The sequence below is a fragment of the Dysidea avara genome, chromosome 3 (genome assembly GCF_963678975.1).
Source record: "Dysidea avara chromosome 3, odDysAvar1.4, whole genome shotgun sequence".
NCBI classification, from domain to species: Eukaryota; Metazoa; Porifera; class Demospongiae; order Dictyoceratida; family Dysideidae; genus Dysidea; species Dysidea avara.
The window spans coordinates 24,469,318-24,488,326 of record NC_089274.1 but is presented as its reverse complement, the minus strand read 5'-3'; the positions used below and the strand labels follow the sequence as shown (position 1 = coordinate 24,488,326).

At 38.3% G+C, this 19,009-nt stretch overlaps 2 protein-coding genes across 3 annotated transcripts in view; both read right to left on the bottom strand.

Moving 5' to 3' along the window:
* Nucleotides 1–9,409, bottom strand: part of LOC136250402 (4-aminobutyrate aminotransferase, mitochondrial-like) — a 19,013-nt gene extending 9,604 nt beyond the window's left edge. Inside the window, exons 1-9 of one of the 2 annotated variants that reach the window (XM_066042606.1) lie at nt 8,918–9,066; nt 8,807–8,868; nt 8,728–8,757; nt 6,758–6,875; nt 5,589–5,638; nt 5,455–5,535; nt 3,806–3,898; nt 3,514–3,582; nt 2,497–2,709 (exon numbers count right to left, since the gene is read on the bottom strand). In XM_066042606.1, the coding sequence (XP_065898678.1) occupies nt 2,497–2,709; nt 3,514–3,582; nt 3,806–3,898; nt 5,455–5,535; nt 5,589–5,638; nt 6,758–6,875; nt 8,728–8,757; nt 8,807–8,868; nt 8,918–8,981 (780 nt within the window). In that variant the 5' untranslated portion in view covers nt 8,982–9,066. Of the gene's footprint in view, nt 1–2,496; nt 2,710–3,513; nt 3,583–3,805; nt 3,899–5,454; nt 5,536–5,588; nt 5,639–6,757; nt 6,876–8,727; nt 8,758–8,806; nt 8,869–8,917; nt 9,067–9,390 lie in introns of those variants that run through there. The other variant, XM_066042607.1, reaches the window with a different exon arrangement.
* On the bottom strand, nt 9,243–19,002 carry LOC136250400 (4-aminobutyrate aminotransferase, mitochondrial-like). The gene is made up of 15 exons (XM_066042604.1): nt 18,791–19,002; nt 15,329–15,399; nt 15,164–15,193; nt 14,997–15,114; nt 14,719–14,768; nt 14,477–14,557; nt 14,245–14,337; nt 14,127–14,195; nt 13,796–14,008; nt 13,663–13,744; nt 13,505–13,560; nt 11,727–11,788; nt 9,951–10,203; nt 9,785–9,896; nt 9,243–9,487 (listed from the first exon to the last, which is right to left on the bottom strand). The coding sequence occupies exons 1-15, from the start codon at nt 18,942–18,944 to the stop codon at nt 9,366–9,368; spliced, it is 1,566 nt and encodes a 521-aa protein (XP_065898676.1). The 5' UTR covers nt 18,945–19,002; the 3' UTR covers nt 9,243–9,365.
* Between the last annotated feature and the right edge of the window lie 7 nt (nt 19,003–19,009).

The window sequence follows — 19,009 nt, the reverse complement described above, 5'->3', positions numbered from 1 at the left end:
AGGTTATAAACCCATTTCTAGCTGGCCAGGAAACCATACAAGTGCATTCAACATCTTGGTTTTTGCTTATATAGCAAGAATGTATTTCAAATTTAGAGAATCTCTTTCAAAATGTGGCAAAATAAACTGTTTTTAAATACTTCTAATGGAGCCAATGTGTAAAAAGTAGAGGCTCAATCTAATAGAAACAAGTACACAAAAACACTTGGAATTTTCAAGTAGAGTAGGGACCATAGCACATCGATAAAAAGTACTGAAACAAGTTGGAGTAGTCCATGATATTAAATCACAGTAAAACAATAAGAAGTGTTATATCCCTACCGTGCATTTCCGTTATGGTATCTTGAGCATGCACAGTAGGGATATAACACTTCTTATTGTTTTACTGTGATTTAATATCATGCACTACTCCAGCTTGTTTCAGTACTTTTTATCGATGTTCCTACTCTAGTTGAAAATTCCAATTTTTTGTGTACTTGTTTGTTAACTTTTCTTGTAATAAGTTATTATGACTGGTGAGCCCACGTATACCACAAAAGAAATGGTGCCGCGCGCCCCAGCTTTATCAATTATCAAGTCTCCATTACGCTTTGTTGTCAGCTATGTTCAACCCGTTACACAGTAGTACGAATCAAAAACTATTCGAAAAGCACCTCTGCAATCAAAGTAGCTACTATGAAAAATATGGATGATTTCCGTTATGAAAGAGAAGCCATCATGTGCTACCACCAAATAAACACTTTTCGCTATCAGCAAAGATGAATGGGACACAAAGGAGTCCATGAAGGATGCATTGTATGTACTGTGGTATGCCAAAGGCACCTCTCAGGCTGAAGCAACGTTGAACTGTGAAAAAATTAAGCCCGTATCCTTAGCTGTTATCGAGTTATGCTCGTCTCAAGGTATCAGTCAGACAGTTGCTTACTCAGTCAGTCATTAGAAAATTCCACTACATAATTGTTTTAAAATTCCATAGCAACTTGTTGAATGCATTTCGTGTTGAATGCATTTTGTGTCGATCTCAAAGTTTGTTTGGGCTTAGTTTGCCAAACCAATACTGTCGTCTGGGAAAGGTGAGGCTGGTTTTTGGGTGATGTTTTTTTCATGGGCCACTCCTATTCCTTTATGGTCCCTACTATATAGTACTATTGTACTGTATGATAATATATTGCACATCTATCAAATGGTACAGTAGTACCGTTTAAGTAGGGATCCCCTTGAAAATTTCGCACACCACCAAAAATTCCACCTTTAAAAATCATCCTAGAGACATTTTATGCCACGAAAATCACCCATATAATATATATAATACATTTAATATAACAAAACACTTACAGGTGGCCAGATATAGAATTTTTAAAATTGCCAAAACTTGAATTTTAGTCTGCGTCACTGCCTAACAGTCACAAGGCTAGAGGCCAAACGAAGCAGCGCACAACCACCATTATATTCCACAATAACAAACTCACCAGTGGGATGTGCCTTTTGGCGTTCCGACGAGCATAGGCCCTCTGCACCTTGTCTTTTCTTTTATCTTCAATCAGGCTGCTTATCTTCTTCATCCAACGGATCCATATCGAGGCATTGATTTTCCATATCAACACTTTCTTTCAGCAGCATATTTAGATGCCACAGAATTATTTCAGAGCTGCATCTCAGAAGCGCTTCAGTCCCAGCACTACTATAGAAGAGATATACTAGCTAGATATCTGCCTGCAACCCCACGATTGAGATCTCATTTGAGATAGGTTGGCGACCACGCCCATCAAATAAAGATCTATATAGGTGAACTAATAGCGATAGAGTACAGAGAGCACATGCATCTCATAACAATTTACTTATCAGTAAACAAGATGACCTCACTCCAGCCCTTATTGGTCTGATATACTCTAATACAACAGTCATGTAAGATATTCTAATAGAACAGTCACAAGTTACATTGTAGCTAGCTGTGCTACAACAAAAAACTAAACAAACTAGTATTTTTAAAAATTGATAATTTAAAAATGAAGTTGGGATCTATGCAATAAAAGTAGTGAAACAAGAGATGAATGGTGGTATTACAGCATAGCTTGATGGAAAAGTCCCTACTTTGGCACATTAGCTATATTTTGTTCTGTGCCAAAGTAGGGACTTTCCCATCGAGCTATGCTGTAATACCATCATTCATCTCTTGTTTCACTACTTTTTATTGCATAGATCCCTACTAAATTAACATTTTTAAAAAATACTAGTGGCTTTGTATACCTTGACCCTCCGTGCTTCTTAACATTGCAAGCTAATAACTTGGATGGACACCTCAGCTTTTGGATATGACCATCCCTTGCTTGTCTATGTATATACAAAGTTTCAGTATATTTACTATTGGGCACTTTTTTCATTTTTTATTGGTTTTATTTGTCAGGTTCTTTGAGCGGGATATGATTGATACTTCTAATGGCACCATATCTAATATGAAACAAGCTAATATTGTACATACAATCAAAAACTGTTTACCCTTTGTAGACACCTCTGCTCTTCAGCCTTATTCTCAGTCACATGATCTTCCAGTGGATATTTTAGTTGAGGGAAAGGAGCAATCGGCCAATCAAAAGCAGGAATGTCTAGTTTGTGTATTGGCTTAGAGTGAGTGGCAGACAAAACACCAATAGTTCGACCATGAAATGCTCCATCAAACGATAGAACAGACAAATCTGGACATCCAGGAGGCTATAAAAGAAGAACATGTAATGGAAACTTCACTACACAAGATAGATTATATTATAAGGTAAATACAGTAAATCTTCTCTTTAACAAACCCTCTGAATTAAGGACACAATAGAGAAAACCTCCTTAATTGGGACAAATATTATAGCCCACACAGGTCTAGCTCCTTGGGGGCCAGCACCCTGTTAAGTGATGAGGAATGTGCGGTCAATGTAAACTGGTAAATCATCATTCCTAATTTCAGGGATGGACAGGAAACTTGTACACACAGATACACAACTATTAATACCAGTGCATGTTCACATTTCAGCTACAGTGGTCCCTCCATTATCCAGCATCAATTATCGGTATGTTCTGTTATCTGAACTGTGCAAGTGACTGTTCTATTAGAGTATTTCAACTGAGCTCTGTATATAAATGTATGGGCTTCGTTTGTCCAAACTTTTCCATTATCTGAACATACCTAGGGCCCAATGAGTTAGAATAATGGAGGGACCACTATACTGTGGTCCTTCATTTATTACTGCTTTACAAAAGCAGTGAGAACTAGTGCAGCACAAAAATTATGTGGTGGTGTTGAGGGTTAGCCAGCAACTAGTACCAACAGCCCATTTCAAAACCCGTGCAATTGATGGGCTCGACTGACAGCTTTTTGTCCATTTGCATTGTAGCAAGTGGCAATGTTGTTGTTGTTAACTTAGCGCTAAGCATAACTGTCATGACATACTTTCTGATACCATATTTCTGTGTGCTACTGACAATCACAATGTTATGAACACTGAAAGCAAATATATTTTTATTACATACCTTGTTGTACAAAGCTGTGCTGAATTCTTCAGAATCAGGACCGATATTAGCATTACCCCTCTTCTTATCCTACAAGTCAACAGCACACACATATATTGTATTGTGCATGTAAATACCCACCCACCTACCCATGAACATGCACACACATGCCAAATACTAACACCACAGTAGCCTGCATGCATACATACATATATACATGTTGCACACAGACACACACGCACATACATACAACACACACACACACACACACACACACACACACACACACACACACACACACACACACACGTACCATGTACCAGATGAAAGCTGCTTTTATGGCATTCTCATTTGCACATGATCCACACATCATTGCAGTCACTTGACTCATACCAGGTGGGGCACACTACACAAGTGATAATACATCCACAAAGTGTACCTACATGTATTCAGCATTAATGACATGAATTATGCAGTGCTCTCATATTACCATTTATTTCTAAATCTCATTTACATCATATTCACTGTATGCTATACAATAATTCATGCTATGTGAGATCACTCCTGTAACACCATCTGTTTCTCAGGACTTTGTACATATATGGTGCTGCTACATTAACACTGTTAGGGTAATTAGTTGGTGGCATTTGTAAGCACAAAAGGAGAGAATTTTCACTGCTCGTCCTTCCATTATCAGGCCATCGATTAACCAAACATTCTACTATCCACATGGTAGAAATGTTCTACTGGAGTATTTCGTCTAAGGTGTGCATTCTATTACAGTAACTAGAAATGAACGAGCTTCATTTATCCGATTATCTGAACAAGCTCAGGGTACAGTGAGTTCAGACAATAGAGGGACCACTCACTGACTCTGTATTACACATGTCATGCAATACAAGTAGTACAGACTATTAAATGTGTCCAGCAGGTATAGGCATTGGCAACGTTCCTTGTTTCCCTACTATGATCCTTATTCGAATTTAAGTTCCTAATTATTCCTTCTAGTTTACCTTTAGTAACATAATTACAGTATATGACTGGTGAACAAGAGTACACCAGATCAAAAGAAAGAAAGAACAGCACCTTACTTAATGTTTTTGTCTGAACGTGCTCCAACTATCAATTAATGAATAAGTGAAGTGGCCATTATTCTTTGTTTTCAGCCATGTTCAGCCTGTTACATGGTGCCACAAATGAAGAACTTATGAGAAGACAATCCAGTCACTATAGAAAATAAGGACGATTTCCATTACAAAACTATCATGCACTAGCTACCACGAATCAACACCTTGCACTGTCAGCAAGAAGAAATAGGACAAAGGAGGACAAAGGTAAGTCTATGATGCATACACTGTAAGAACAGAGGTGTGCTGCCAAAAGCCACCTGTCGGGCTGAAACAATATCTGAAAAGCAGGCAGGCAGGCAGGCAGGCAGGCAGGCAGGCAGGCAGGCAGGCAGGCAGGCAGGCAGGCAGGCAGGCAGGCAGGCAGGCAGGCAGGCAGGCAGGCAGGCAGGCAGGCAGGCAGGCAGGCAGGCAGGCAGGCAGGCAGGCAGGCAGGCAGGCAGGCAGGCAGGCAGGCAGGCAGGCAGGCAGGCAGGCAGGCAGGCAGGCAGGCAGGCAGGCAGGCAGGCAGGCAGGCAGGCAGGCAGGCAGGCAGGCAGGCAGGCAGTTGTTAATTAAAAAAAACAAACTCTGTGACAACTTATTGGAATCATATTTGGCCACTCTGAAGACAGTTTGGATTTGATTCTACCTAATCAATACTGTCATGAAGGTATTGTAAGGCTGGTTTTTGTAAGGCTAGTTTCTTGTCAATTTTTTTGTGAGAAAGTACAAATGTCCATGATCCCTAATATACAGTACTATGATATAGTCCATTATGGGGTTCCAATAAGAATACATATAAAACGTGATCTCAATAATTGCGCTATTTTCAATGACATTGTTCTCATCATACCATTAGTAAAGATGATTTCATTTTCTGCACAAAATCTTTAGGTGGGAACATCATGATGGATGACCGGTTGACAAGACCCATCTGTTAATAACAGTAACATACAGCACAACACACATCACTAACAAACTACATACCAAGTTCTCCTTTTTGCTGACAGCCTCGGTGATTGCATCATGGTTGTACCCTGAGAAGAAACAATAGTACAGTATAGACTGGAACTTGTAATAGTAACATATTTTCTCATATAAGAAAGCTGCACAAAATGTATACCAATCTCAATCATAGGCCGGTCGTTTCTTGGCCATGAATGGCTACATTCAGCTTTTTCCTCATAAAGAGGCTACGCAGTCTACATAAATGCAGATAGGTTTCTGCTAAACATTACACTATGGTTTCAAACTCTACGTAAGCTATAGCTAGAACGTGCTGACAACTGAGTGGCAAGGTATCTACAATGTAAAGACAGATAATGTGGGCAAGGCTACCAAACAAAATCGATAACCGAGGCCAAACTAACTGTGAGTGGCATCATCTAAGGGGCTCTACATTATATTGCATATAAACATCACCTGGCATACAAAATGTGGATAATGAAAGGTGAGAGAAAGGAACAAACTTAGCGTAGTGTTATATTAGTTCTCTCATTTATCCTCTCAATGCCAAGTCTTGTACTAGCAAGCAGTAAAGCTATTTATATTTTGGCTTTGCTTTGATCAATAGCATTGAAGCATGGGTGAGACCACAGGTTACTAAGTAACCGAACAACATTTAGATAGTAACATTACTGAGCAGCCTCTAGACTTTCAAGGAAAGTCTTCATAAATTTTCTAGTTTTAGGCCACATAAACTAAATTATTAGTTTCTCATCTCCACCTACATCACCATTCTTCTTACTGCATCTTGTGCCATTGGTGGCTATCCAATACTTTTTAAAGTTGGTAACTAGCTAGTACAGTCTAACACTGAGTCATTAAAGTTAGATAACTGAGCTATCCAGTCAATAAATAACAAAATAAAAATCCACCCTCCCACACTGCTCTTTTGAATATAGGAGGATGAGAAACTTATGTGGCCTTACAGTAACATGCTATGATATGTTTGTCAGTACTACAAATAAAATATACTGGGTGTCACTCTGACCTGTTGGAAATAAATGTGTAGTCTTGATTAAAGGCCGTACTGACTTAAATGCTGGGTCTAAATTTCTAGGAAGTCTCGGCATTTATTCAAGGGAATACGGTGCAAGTTCTCAGTGCTAAGAACTACCTGCTGCAGTTAATACATTCACACATGCTAACATTACCTAAAGGAAGAGATGATATTTGACAGAACGTATCCAATATCACATTGCCATCCACATCTACTAGGTAGTTTCCCTTTGACTTGTCAAAATCAACAAACACTGAAGCCATAGAAGATTGCTAAAGAATAAAAAAATATTTATACTGAAATATAGACAGCTCCTAAACTAAGTGTGTGCCCACCTAGGCTACCCACATTGCTTTTTGGTCAGTAGAACCCATTGGGAAAGGTGTTCACAGTACCTTCAGAAACTCATCACATTTGTATTTTAAACCAACATGAAGACAGACAATTATAGGTACACACATGTACACTCACACACATGCACACTTTGAAATTTTAGAAACCAAACAGAAACAATTAATAGAGCGGCACAGCACAACAAAATGGACATTTCATGCACTTTGTGATACAATTATGAAACTTTCCACACAAATAGTAGTCCTTGTGATAACTAGTTTTTGGTATAGAGCCATTGCAGATTTGACCTCTGGTGACCTTTACAGCCATTTTTGAATTGAGAATTTATCATTTTTGTCTATTACACTGTTTAAACATGGTTACAAATTAAAGGTCTTGCTGACAGAAACTACTTGATTTTTATTTGAAGTCAATAGAGATAATTTATATTAGCCATGAAATTCTATGAAGTTTATTACCCATTGGCAATTTATACCCCAAGGTGGAATGAACTATTCACTTCAAACAAAAGTTGTATTGTTTCTTAGATCAACACATTTAATTTGAAACTGTGTTTTAACGGTATAAAATAATGCTTCAGGGAGATAAAGACAAAATGATAAATTTTCAATGCAAAAATGGCTATAAAGTTTGCCTAAGGCCAAACATGCAGTGGCATTATATCAAAAAATAAATGTCACAAGGATTACTATTTACGTAATGATACACAACAATATCTTTTTGACTGTTTTATAGTTTGTCTATTGTGTTTTCTTTTGAAAATTCTCTAGACAAAGGCTCAAGACTGCTTTCATTTTACATGTAGTGAAGGATTTTACTCAAAAATAGTCATATAGTAGAGCGGCATGGTACGTATTTAGTGCACTTTATGATACAATTATGAAACTTTCCCATTGGCTAAAGTACTTCCTTGACACCATAATAATTAAAAAATGATAAAATGAATAACAAACAATGAGTCTACTATATGTATTACAAATTAGCATGTGTTTAGTGCAATTAATTAAAATTAGAGATCAAAGGAAAAAGTAGTGAAACAAGGGAATAGCTAAAAAGTGGTGAAACAAGGAAGGTTGCCAATACCTGTAGATCTACTATTGGACATTTCATCCCTAATTCAGTCATAGTTAATTCAGTCACAGTCCCACTAACCAAACACCCACTGTGCACCTGAATTTAACCTCCCCATATAGCTCCATGAAATTGTGCTATTGTTATCCCAAGCTGGTTGAGTAGTTCTAGGTTTGAGTTCAATGTTGCACATATTACTGATTAGTAAGCAAAAAACTTAGCACGTTAAAAACTGCAACCCAAAAAAGATTAACTAGGATGTTGATAATGCCATCACAGCAGAGTTGTGACCCAGATGACCTACTTACCTAAATGACAAACTGATGACCTGGCTGTGAGCCACTGTAATAGAGAAATGGTGGCAGGACAATTCAGAATGGATATTACTAAGACGTCCTACGAATGCAAGCTAAAATATGTAAACAAAGAGTTGCTTTATTCAATCCTAACCTGACAGTTTGTGAGTTAGCACATGATGACAGCTGATTTTTGTAACTGTTTTGGAGAGAGCCAGGCGGACCGTAGTAGCAAGAAACTACGTTTCAAATCAAGAGGCAATCACACACGCACACTATACACACACCAGTACCGCGCCCACACACACTACAGGCCATGCAATCACTTAATGCCATCTCGAATGCCATGCAATCACTTAATGGTTAATAATTGTCTACCAAGAAGCACCGCTATACGACTCACCGTGATCTCATCCATCTCTGCAATTAACTCCTGTGTGCGATAGAACAGTAGCCACAGTAAGAAGGTTTACAGTATTCACCTTTGTCTTCGGCCCAGGAACGGCGGTTTTCATGGACGGTCCTTTAATGCCGCCGTCAACAGCTGTAACAAGAACATTGTAAACGAGATGCCACGCTGTTGATCACCTTACTGTTTGAAAACGCCCTAGTAGTCCCTAGAAGCCTAAAAGGCTTAGCGAGCAATCTCCACGCCATGATTTTACTATACCTCGCCGTTAATTACCAACAAAACTTTTGATTCGCAAAAATTTGGACCTCGAGCATATAACCCACTAAATTTATAGTGACCTTTCAGCGTCACATTCACCTAAACGCGCGCCCTGTTTTACGTTTACGCTTTTGCTATGCATGAAAGAATGGCATAAACGCATGGTACACGTGGTAGTTGGTCCCACAAGAACAATATTGGGAGATTGAAAATCTTGACAGTCCTACTGAGTGTGACTGATGACATAGATAATATATGCTACTAGCTATGCTGATGATAATAAGGAAAACAGTAATATAGCTGTGGAGATGCATTCAAAAGTTTCCTTCAGTGCTCAGTATGATGCAGCATTCCAATCATATAATCATAACTCATTTATACACTTTCAAAACATACTCAAATATGTTCAAGAAAATTTCAGCATGATGTGGCTGGAATATTAGAGATGGTCGAAGATGGATGGTTTGTTTTCCACAACCACCGATCATCACACCTGTGAAATAGAATTTACAGTTATGCTTCCATTGAGCTTGTATGGTGTGATAAATCTATATATTTAACTAAGAGAAGGTAAATCACTATAAGTACAGTTATAACTACTGAGTTAAATATACTGTATTTGCTAGTGCCACAACAGCTGGAAAAAACAGCAATAACAACAACAAAGAATCCCTACTGCAATTTTTTGTATCATATATATCCTTTAGAGATTAAGTATTTGGTTCAATAACAATTCTTCGATTTATAAACTTGCCATATACTGTGAAGCTATAATGTTATAATTTTTTACCATTGTTTTTTAGTTCAACTAGTAGTTTGTCTCTAATCTCAACTGTATGACCATCAATAGCACAGAAAGTGCCTACTCCGCGAGCATTGTGTATCTGCTGAGGATAGAGTTCCTATGTAGGATACAATATGCAATATCACATACAGTGCACATAATAATAACCGACCTGTAGTTGTTTTAAGCCAGCCAATATAACATCTCCAGTCTTCCTCACGTTATCTATCCAATGGTTAGACAGTATCTCCTCCACTATAGCTTGTAACATCAACATCCTGACAGGGTCCCCCATCCAAGTGTTGTTGATCCTGTTTTCATGCCTTGGTCTGCGTCCCTCCAAATGAAAATACCCTCCTAGTTGCATCTTCTTCCCAAACGTGACATAATCTGGAGGTTCATCAAGACCCCACTTTTCATGTGCCCTAGAAAAAGTTGTGTACCGCATTGTAGGAAAAGTTAGAAGTGATATATTTTTGTTTAGCAAATTTGTTTTCAGGTGATAAGAGTCATCATATGAAAAAGTTTGTGGAAGGAAAGTATACAGTTATACAAGTGTTAGAAAAATTAGAAATTTTACATTTGAGTATAGGGATCACACTGCAGGGGCGGATCCAGGAGCTGGCAAGGGGAGGGGCACAAACAGGCTAAGTTGTAGGTGGTTGGGGAGAGCCAGATTCTCTTGTTATTTTGAAGCAGCAAATAATCACCTCTTAGTAGTGTCTCACAGTTGATTTTTTGCCATTCTGGCCTTTTGGATGGTTGTGAAATCTTAAGAACTGTTTAAAAGGCTCTGAAATATCTTTTAAACAGCAATGCGATAATTAATTCTAGAGGCGCTTAGTACGCACGACCGTGCTGGATGGCAATTTTACAGCTAGTTTGACTGGTGTGCTTTGGTTTCAGGTGAATTTGTAATTTATGCTAGTAAAATGTGCACTTTTGTATGAGTTAATAAACTGATCTTGGTCTGACACAAAGTTTAGTAGCTATTTTAATCAGAAGCATGGCTGCATGGCTCAAGCGGCATGGCTCAAGCGGCATGGCTCAAGCGGCATGGCTCAAGCGGCATGGCTCAAGCGGCATGGCTCTTCCACAAGGTGGGGGGGGGCATTTGCCCCAAATGCCCCATGCTGGATCCGCCATTGCACAGAAATGAAACAAGGGAGGTCATCTACAACTGCAGCTGTACCTGTCTACTTTTCCTTGTTTACTTTTTTGCAGTATCAAAGGAAAGAAATGGAGCTAGACACATTAATTGCACAAGTGAATGCTTGACCCAATTATAATCAATGAGTGAAACTTGCCATTCTGCTTTGTTTTCAGCTACGCGTGTTTCACCCACTATACAGCATTACAAACAAAGAAGTGCCTCTCTGCATTTAGTTCACCCACTATGAAAACTATGGTTAAACATGCATGTACTCCAACTATCAATTACAAAGTGGCCATTTCGTTTCAGTACCAGCTATGTTCCACTTGTTACAAATGAAGAACAGTATAAGAAGTGCCTCTGCAATCAATTCAGTCACACTACAGAAAATAAAGCACTGAAGTCACGGATGCCACGAGTTACCAATAATCAACAATTGGACACAAAGGTAGGTCCATGTGTCTATTGTAGCTGCTGTGGTTGGCAAAAAAGTACTTCTCAGGCCAAAGCAACACCAAACGGTGAAAAAATTCAAGCACGCAGTCTTATCCATAGTTGAGCTATGCTTCTGGAGTTTTATAGAAACTTGTTGGAAGAGTTTGGGGTTGCTCTGAAGACATTTATGGGCTTGGTTATACCTGCCATGCTGAAGGGAAAGTGAGGCTGGATATTCTTGAGCAATGATCCCTACTATACAGTACTACTATACGGTATGATTATGATCGCTTGCAGCATGAAAGGAAATATAAATCAATACAACATGATATTATACACACACTGTTTATAGATACATACCACATTGTTCCAGTTGGTCCCATGCCAGTATGAACTTCATCTATGATCATCTGCATGTCATTCTGTACAAAATACTCAACATAATGTGCTAAGCACACTCATGCATGTATGCACAAAATACAAGGAAAAATCAGGAATTATATGTTTGATCATGGATCAAAGAAGTTAAAAGTAGTGATCAAAGAAGTATAAAATAGTGAAACAAAGGGAGGTTGTCTACACCTGAAGATATACTAGTGGACATTTAATCTAGAGTTGTACCAATAATCAGATTGGTAATCAGTAGAAGCTGATAATTAGCTGTTTCTACCATAATCAGAAATCTGGTGTAATGGGCTGTGGCCAGCAGATTATTAGTCTATTCAGCTTCAGCAGCTGCAGTACCACTGGAGAGTGGGGTAGGTATAAACAGTGGACCCGAGAACTGGGCACCCAAGGACCTGTGGAGACTATTTATGGAATTTTACATACTTTGCAATGTTTTATATACATTCTGTACTTTTACTAGACTTCTCTACTAGTCACAGTGGCTAATCTGACATGGCCAATCCACTTCAATTGTTCTCACTGTGATTAATTTAACTAGAAATAATAAGCACCTCTGAAAATCACCTACAGTAAGTTACTTGTGCTGTACAAAAAGCATGCTAGCCTATTATATATCATCAGTTAATAAAGTTCAGTGTACATGAAAATGGCTTCAATGAAGCAATTACTGCAAGGTACACCAGCAGCTCAAATAAACAGACTTCGTGCCATGTAGCACACAAAGGCAAGAAACCTTGATTAATACTACAGTTACTGAAGGCATGAAGAATAAGTGGCCTATGAGGCACTTATAATTTCTAGGCATTATGCAAGGAACCGTCATGATGACAGGACAGAGAGTGATCTAGGCTATTTGAGACTAGTAACTGTGACTTGCAAAGGTATTAATACAAGGATAGAATGTATAAACATTGTGAAGTATGTAAAATTCCCACGGTCCCCACGGGTCCCTGGATCTGTGGTACCTGGGTCCACTGTTTATACCTACCCCTGGAGAGTAAGGCTCTGGCATGTACTTTGATAATTTGTGTTTATGTTTTGTGGTAACCACAAAGCCAACCCTGTAGTAAACAGTGATGGTTGGAGCCCTAGCCAGCCCACTTGTCTGATGAGCAGCTTTACAACCTCACAGCATTGGCTTTACGTATAGCTGTACTTTTAGTGGAGTATCATGCACAAGACAATCAGAGTATCAGTTAACTATCAGTAAAATAGGGTAAAAAAAATATTGGATATCGGTTTTACCTAAAAGTGGGAATCAGTGCATTACTAACTCAATCCCTAATTCAGCCATTGGTATATAGGGATTAAATGTCCACTAGTTATTATGTCTTCAGGTGTAGACGACCTCCTTTGTTCCACTACTTTTTATTTCTTTGATCCCTAATCAAACTTAAATCCCTAAGTTTATACTATTTGAATGGTCTTATTTTCTCACATAAGCACATAAAACATTTAATAGTCATAAGCCACTACTCAATCCCTTGATAACCTTCCTTTGTGAATGTAAAGCAATTGCCATTTCTAATGGAAAAGTAGTAGAGGCACTGCACAAACTGGGAGCAAACGATGAGTATTTACTCAAGCTCTATAATCTACACACTTTAAAATTGCATATAGCTACAATGGCAAAATCTCCTATATAATATATGTGGCCACATCCATAATTAGGGGACAAGTGAAGGTACACCATGTGTGTACTGTGCTTATTATTTATAGTCTGTGTTTACCTCCTTGCAGATCTGCTTCAATCTTCTGAAGAAATAAGGAGAGGCATGATTATCACCTGTAAAGAAAGTGGTCATCACTTAATATAACAGATATTGACTGTCACGGTAACATCTACGTACCAAACTGAGACTGTACATGATTTACAAACTATACTGACCTCCTGCTGCTTGGATTGGTTCTACAATCATGGCTGCCACATATTTACCACGACTGTTAAATTCCTCAATTAGTTCTTCAACCTGTCAACATTAATTATGGTTACTATTATTACACAAAACAGCTAGGTATACCCTTTGTAGACACCTCTGCTCTTCAGCCTTATTCTCAGTCACATGATCCTCTAGTGGATATATTAGTTGTGGGAAAGGAGCAATTGGCCAATCAAAAGCAGGAATGTCTAGTTTGTGGATTGATGCAGAGTGAGTGGTAGAGAGTACACCAATGGTACGACCGTGTAGACCTCCAATGAATGACAGCACGCTAAGATCAGGAGAGCCAGGAGGCTGTGTAACATATTCAATACAAAAGTAGCATAATTCAAATGAAGCATACACGCTTATAATTGTTCGGTTACTCTAATACACAATACATATTTTCACTAGTAGATTAACTCATACTAACTTTGTTCCACAGTGCTGTTTTAAATTCTTCTGAGTCTTCTTCAGGAAACTGGAGACCTCTTTTTCTATCCTATAATTCCTTAGTATTGTGTAGCTCAATTAAACCACTCCATATATACCTGATAGCTGATAAAGGCACATTTAATGGCATTCTCATTTGCACACGTACCACATCCCATAGTGGTCACCTGATGCATACCAGGTGGGGCACACTACAGCAAGTTGGTATATACAACATTCTTGCTAGCTCATGTAAAGTACGACAGTAAAATGACTTAAGTTACACAATCAAGAACACCAATATATTCTTAACCCATGCTACATGTAATTGCCTGCATGTAGACAGATTACCTGCAGCAAAGAGGCACGTATCATTTCAGCAAAGTTGACAGGAGGTTGGAAAGGAGTAGCTGGTCGGTTAATGAGATATAACTGTAGAGAAACACTACATACATTGTACATACATATAAAGTTACATTTAAAATATCACTGCATGTATAGGTAAAGGTTAGTAGTACTAAATGGTGGAAAGCACACAGCAATCAATACACACACAGTACAATGAAATATAGTATATATACATGTACTCTCACAAGATTTTCCTGTTTTGTTGCAGCCTTGACAACAGCAGGATGGTTGTAACCTAAACAACAAACATATAGTAGTGATCAGTTGTATATTATACAAAGATATTTTATAGCCTATAGGGCAAATAGTTCAGCAGAAGTTCTCTTGTGAATCTTTGATCTAACTTGATGCATGTATATATCAATTCTAGTCATTGCATGCCTAGCTCCCTCATATGTATTATGTTGTGAATATTCAAGGTCAGTGGGGCCAAGTTTTCAGATGAGAAGACATATATACGTACCTAGGGGAAGAGTTGATATTTGTCCAAACAGATCCAGCATTATATTGTCATCAGCATCAACCACATAATTGCCTTGAGACTTTTCAAAGTTGATGCATCCCACAGCAACTCTTGACTCCTAAGAATCATGTCTGATCCTTGATGGTATACAACACCCCATACCATACCATGATGTCATGCATGTTCTGTAACATCTCCTACATGAGTTAAATAAAGTCACTACAAAACTTAGAAGTTAAAGATTAACATGTGCATTGTATCAGCATAATACACATAGCAATTAACAGCTGTAATAAACATCAAACACTATACAAATGAGCATATATATGTACCTTTGCTTTAGGTCCTGGGACAGTGGTTCTCATTCTGGGTCCAGTGTATGGACCATCCAAGTGAACTGCAGCTATACAGTGAGACAATAAAACATTTTAATAACATAAGCAGTGTTTAGGGAATTTAAATACAGTGTCACTCTATTGTCCAAGGGACTGTATTACATGAAAAATCATTCTGATTATGAAAGTAAAAAAATGAAATTGTAAATTTTTATAGCATGGACCCTAATGCAGCAAAAGTAGGCAAATCTAAGGGAGGCTTCCCCCTATCTTGTCTCCTACATGGAATTTTATGTACACAAAAAGCATTTCCTGCCCCCAAACAAAGTACATACACACATGAGTACACAACTTAACAATTACGACGGATACAACACAACAAAATTAACAAAACAGCTACTATCTTAAATTATACAAAAGAAAACAATGAAATGCAGAGTGAAATACAGCACAATTTGACAACTGAAGAATTAGAATAGAGCTCCATAAAAGGAATAGTAAAAAAATTTTAATATGATAGTTGATGTATGAAACAGTGCAAAATATCTTAATCCTGTAAGAAATTTAGGTCAGCATTTCTTAATTGCTTGTTTCTTATCACCATCAGTTTGCATACCACTTTTCTTTACCTTATTGGCAGGGATGTAGCTAGAAATTTTAAATAGGTGAGGCAGACCTTGCAATGCTTATGAATGATGCATGCACTCTAGTGTGCAAGTACACTCTGCATGCTCCTGATAGAGGGGCCTGGGGGCATACCCCCTAGAAAATTAAGTGTTACAAGATTGAATTTGGAGGTAATTCTAGTCCTATATACTATTATGGGAAAGAATGCACATATGGTATTTTATACATGTAGTTCGGACCAGTATGTATGATACTGTAAATATAACATACAAAACATGTCAATCCAGGGGGTCTGGGCCGGGGTATGCTCCCCTGGGAAAGTTAGACCATCTAAGATTGATCGTGAGAGTAATTTAAATAGTATATTGATCTTGCTTGACCAGTTTCTGAAACCTCATGAAGTAACCCCTTGGAGGTGCCCCTGGATGGACTCTTACTATGTACAAATAAGTTGAACCTAAATATTATAAACTTTGTTAATGCAAGCTTTCAATGCATTTAAAAGGTCCAATGTAGCTCTCGGTTCAGTGACTTCAGTCACCAATATTTGGTGAGGCAACTGCCTCACCTGCCTACATTGTAGCTACGCCTCTGATTGGTAATCATCTGTTTTAAAGATACTCTAATAGAGCAGTCACCCACTCTATAACACACAATCTACTACAGCAATTAAAACCATTAGCTATTTATTTACTGGAAGGCATTTAAACTCTTCCAAAAAGTGTTTTTGGTACTTAATTTTATGGAAAGCGCTTTATTGTCTACTGTAAAACCGATTGCCATTTTAAGGGCTTACCAAAGTAACCAGACTGGATGGTCAGGTCAGACCCCAGGGGCGGGGTTTCTGAGGTTTCCGGAAACTGGTCAAGTGTATTCAGGTAATCAAATTATGTTTTATAGTGATTTGCAATAGTACAAAAGTTCAGATCGAAATACTCTAATAGAGCAGTCAACCACTCTAATAGAACAGCCACATTTTGTGTTTCTCTTAAGAACTGTAAGTAGCTAGCTAGCTACTTTATTTACCTGTGCCAACACAATAAAAAATAGTCTAAAATCTTATAACAGAGTGTTAAAATCTTCCTGGGGGCATGCCTCAAGACGTCTGTTGTATGCTTCATTTGCTCTGTCCATCAACTTTTTAGTCTGCACCTGATGCTGTACCAGAAAGAAGCACAATTAAGCAGCCTACATTATACTTAACATAATTATATTTTTAAAACTGTCAATATTGCTACCAGATTCAGGGGTGTAGGGAGGGGGGTTCCCAGGGATTCAGGAGCCCCCCCCTGTAAAATTTAGACTTCTGAGTTTACAGGCCTAACACATCATTTAGTGTGGCAGGACCAAATGCACAGCACAACCATTGATAAAGCTTGTATTCAACTCTCAGGAAAGGATTTACAGAGGTAACATGAGCCCTCTTGAAAGCTTGTAAAAAAAATCAATATACTCTAATAGAGCAGTCAGGTATACTCTAATAGAACATGCATGTAAATATCCACTATGTTCATTAGTGGAGTTTTTCAGACATTCTAACATTTAATAAATGTAAAACTGAGCATGACCTTATACTGCTATAGCTTTGGTATGCAGTGTTTAAAGATATAGAATGCCAGTACTTTATCACTTGGGCATGCAGAATAAATCCATGCTATGCATATTTTTGTAGTTATAATGTTTTGATTGTAAGTCGTTCCAATTGTATCAGTGGATTCATGGTTTCTATACCAGTGAGATAACTGTCACTTACAGATGTCTATATGTATCTCTATGTGTTATGCTGTCTGTTTCCACTAGGTATATGAGTACAAGCTTCATCCCAGGGGCACTTATATAGCTATGCATTATAATTAATGTACTATTTTTTGCATAAAATATGGAGTTTTGATTTATTAAAATATTGAAAGTCTCTCAGTGGCTGGGGGCTGCACCCCCAGACCCCTGCTTCTGGTAACTCAATACTGCTGTTGGAACTGATCTCCCTTCAAAAAATCCTGGCTACGCCTCTGAGATTCCATTAATCACACAATTTTCTGGAAAATCTTGCTCCCATACCCTCCTAGATTTAAATTTGTGTATAGTAAAAGTTTGGAAACCAGTCACCAAAATTCCTGGGGCTGCCCTTGGACCTGAATGACCTGGACAAATGTAACGCAGTTGGTTTCAACACTGTCGTCAATTGCTTGCAGAATTTGACCATCTACAAATTTTCAGTTGTTTGCTGCACGGGTATATAATTCTACTCAGAACATCAAGAGTTTTATTGACTTTGTACACTGAAACTTCTGTCACCACCAAATCTTCCATCAGACAGATCCTTGACAATGCAGCTTGTACATATGACATGTTCTCAAAAGATTTTCTGGGCCCTGAACCATAGCAAATTGCTATTATTATAGCTTACAGTGACCAGCAGGGAAGGGAACAACAGAAAGCTTAGCTTAATTTTTTGCGATTATTTTATCTTTGTAATAGTTATTGTTTACTGATACATACGCCCAAATAGATCTTTGTAAGATCTGACTGTAAGACCCGAGGACTAATATACTGTATAATGGACTTCAAGTATCTCATCATGATTGATTGATTTGTAACTGGGATAGGCAGTTGTGCTTCATTATAGCCTTATCTTAGTGATTTTCACTATAACCCCATGCAGTACTTGGAGTTTTTACTGTGAAAACTCATGTAGAATACAATCACACAGATACCGACTTGAAAGTGTGGAAGAGGAAGAGTTCAGGTGGGCGTGGTAGGTAATTAAGAAAACAACTGAATCGGCAGTATACAGTTACGTAGGCACAACATATCATATCTAACTAGTCATACCTGTTGACCTTGTTCGATACGACCGCCAAGGCGGCCGCTTTCCTTCAATCGCAGATGAAACCCATGCATCCTCCCCCTGATTTAGCCTTAGAATTTTAGTAGTGGCGAATTGTCCCGACCTGGTGAACACTCGTGTACCTTTGAAACTAAACATTTGTCGCTTTGTACGAGCAGAGGCTTTGGGTGGGAGGAATGTAGGCGCAATGCAGATAAGCGCGT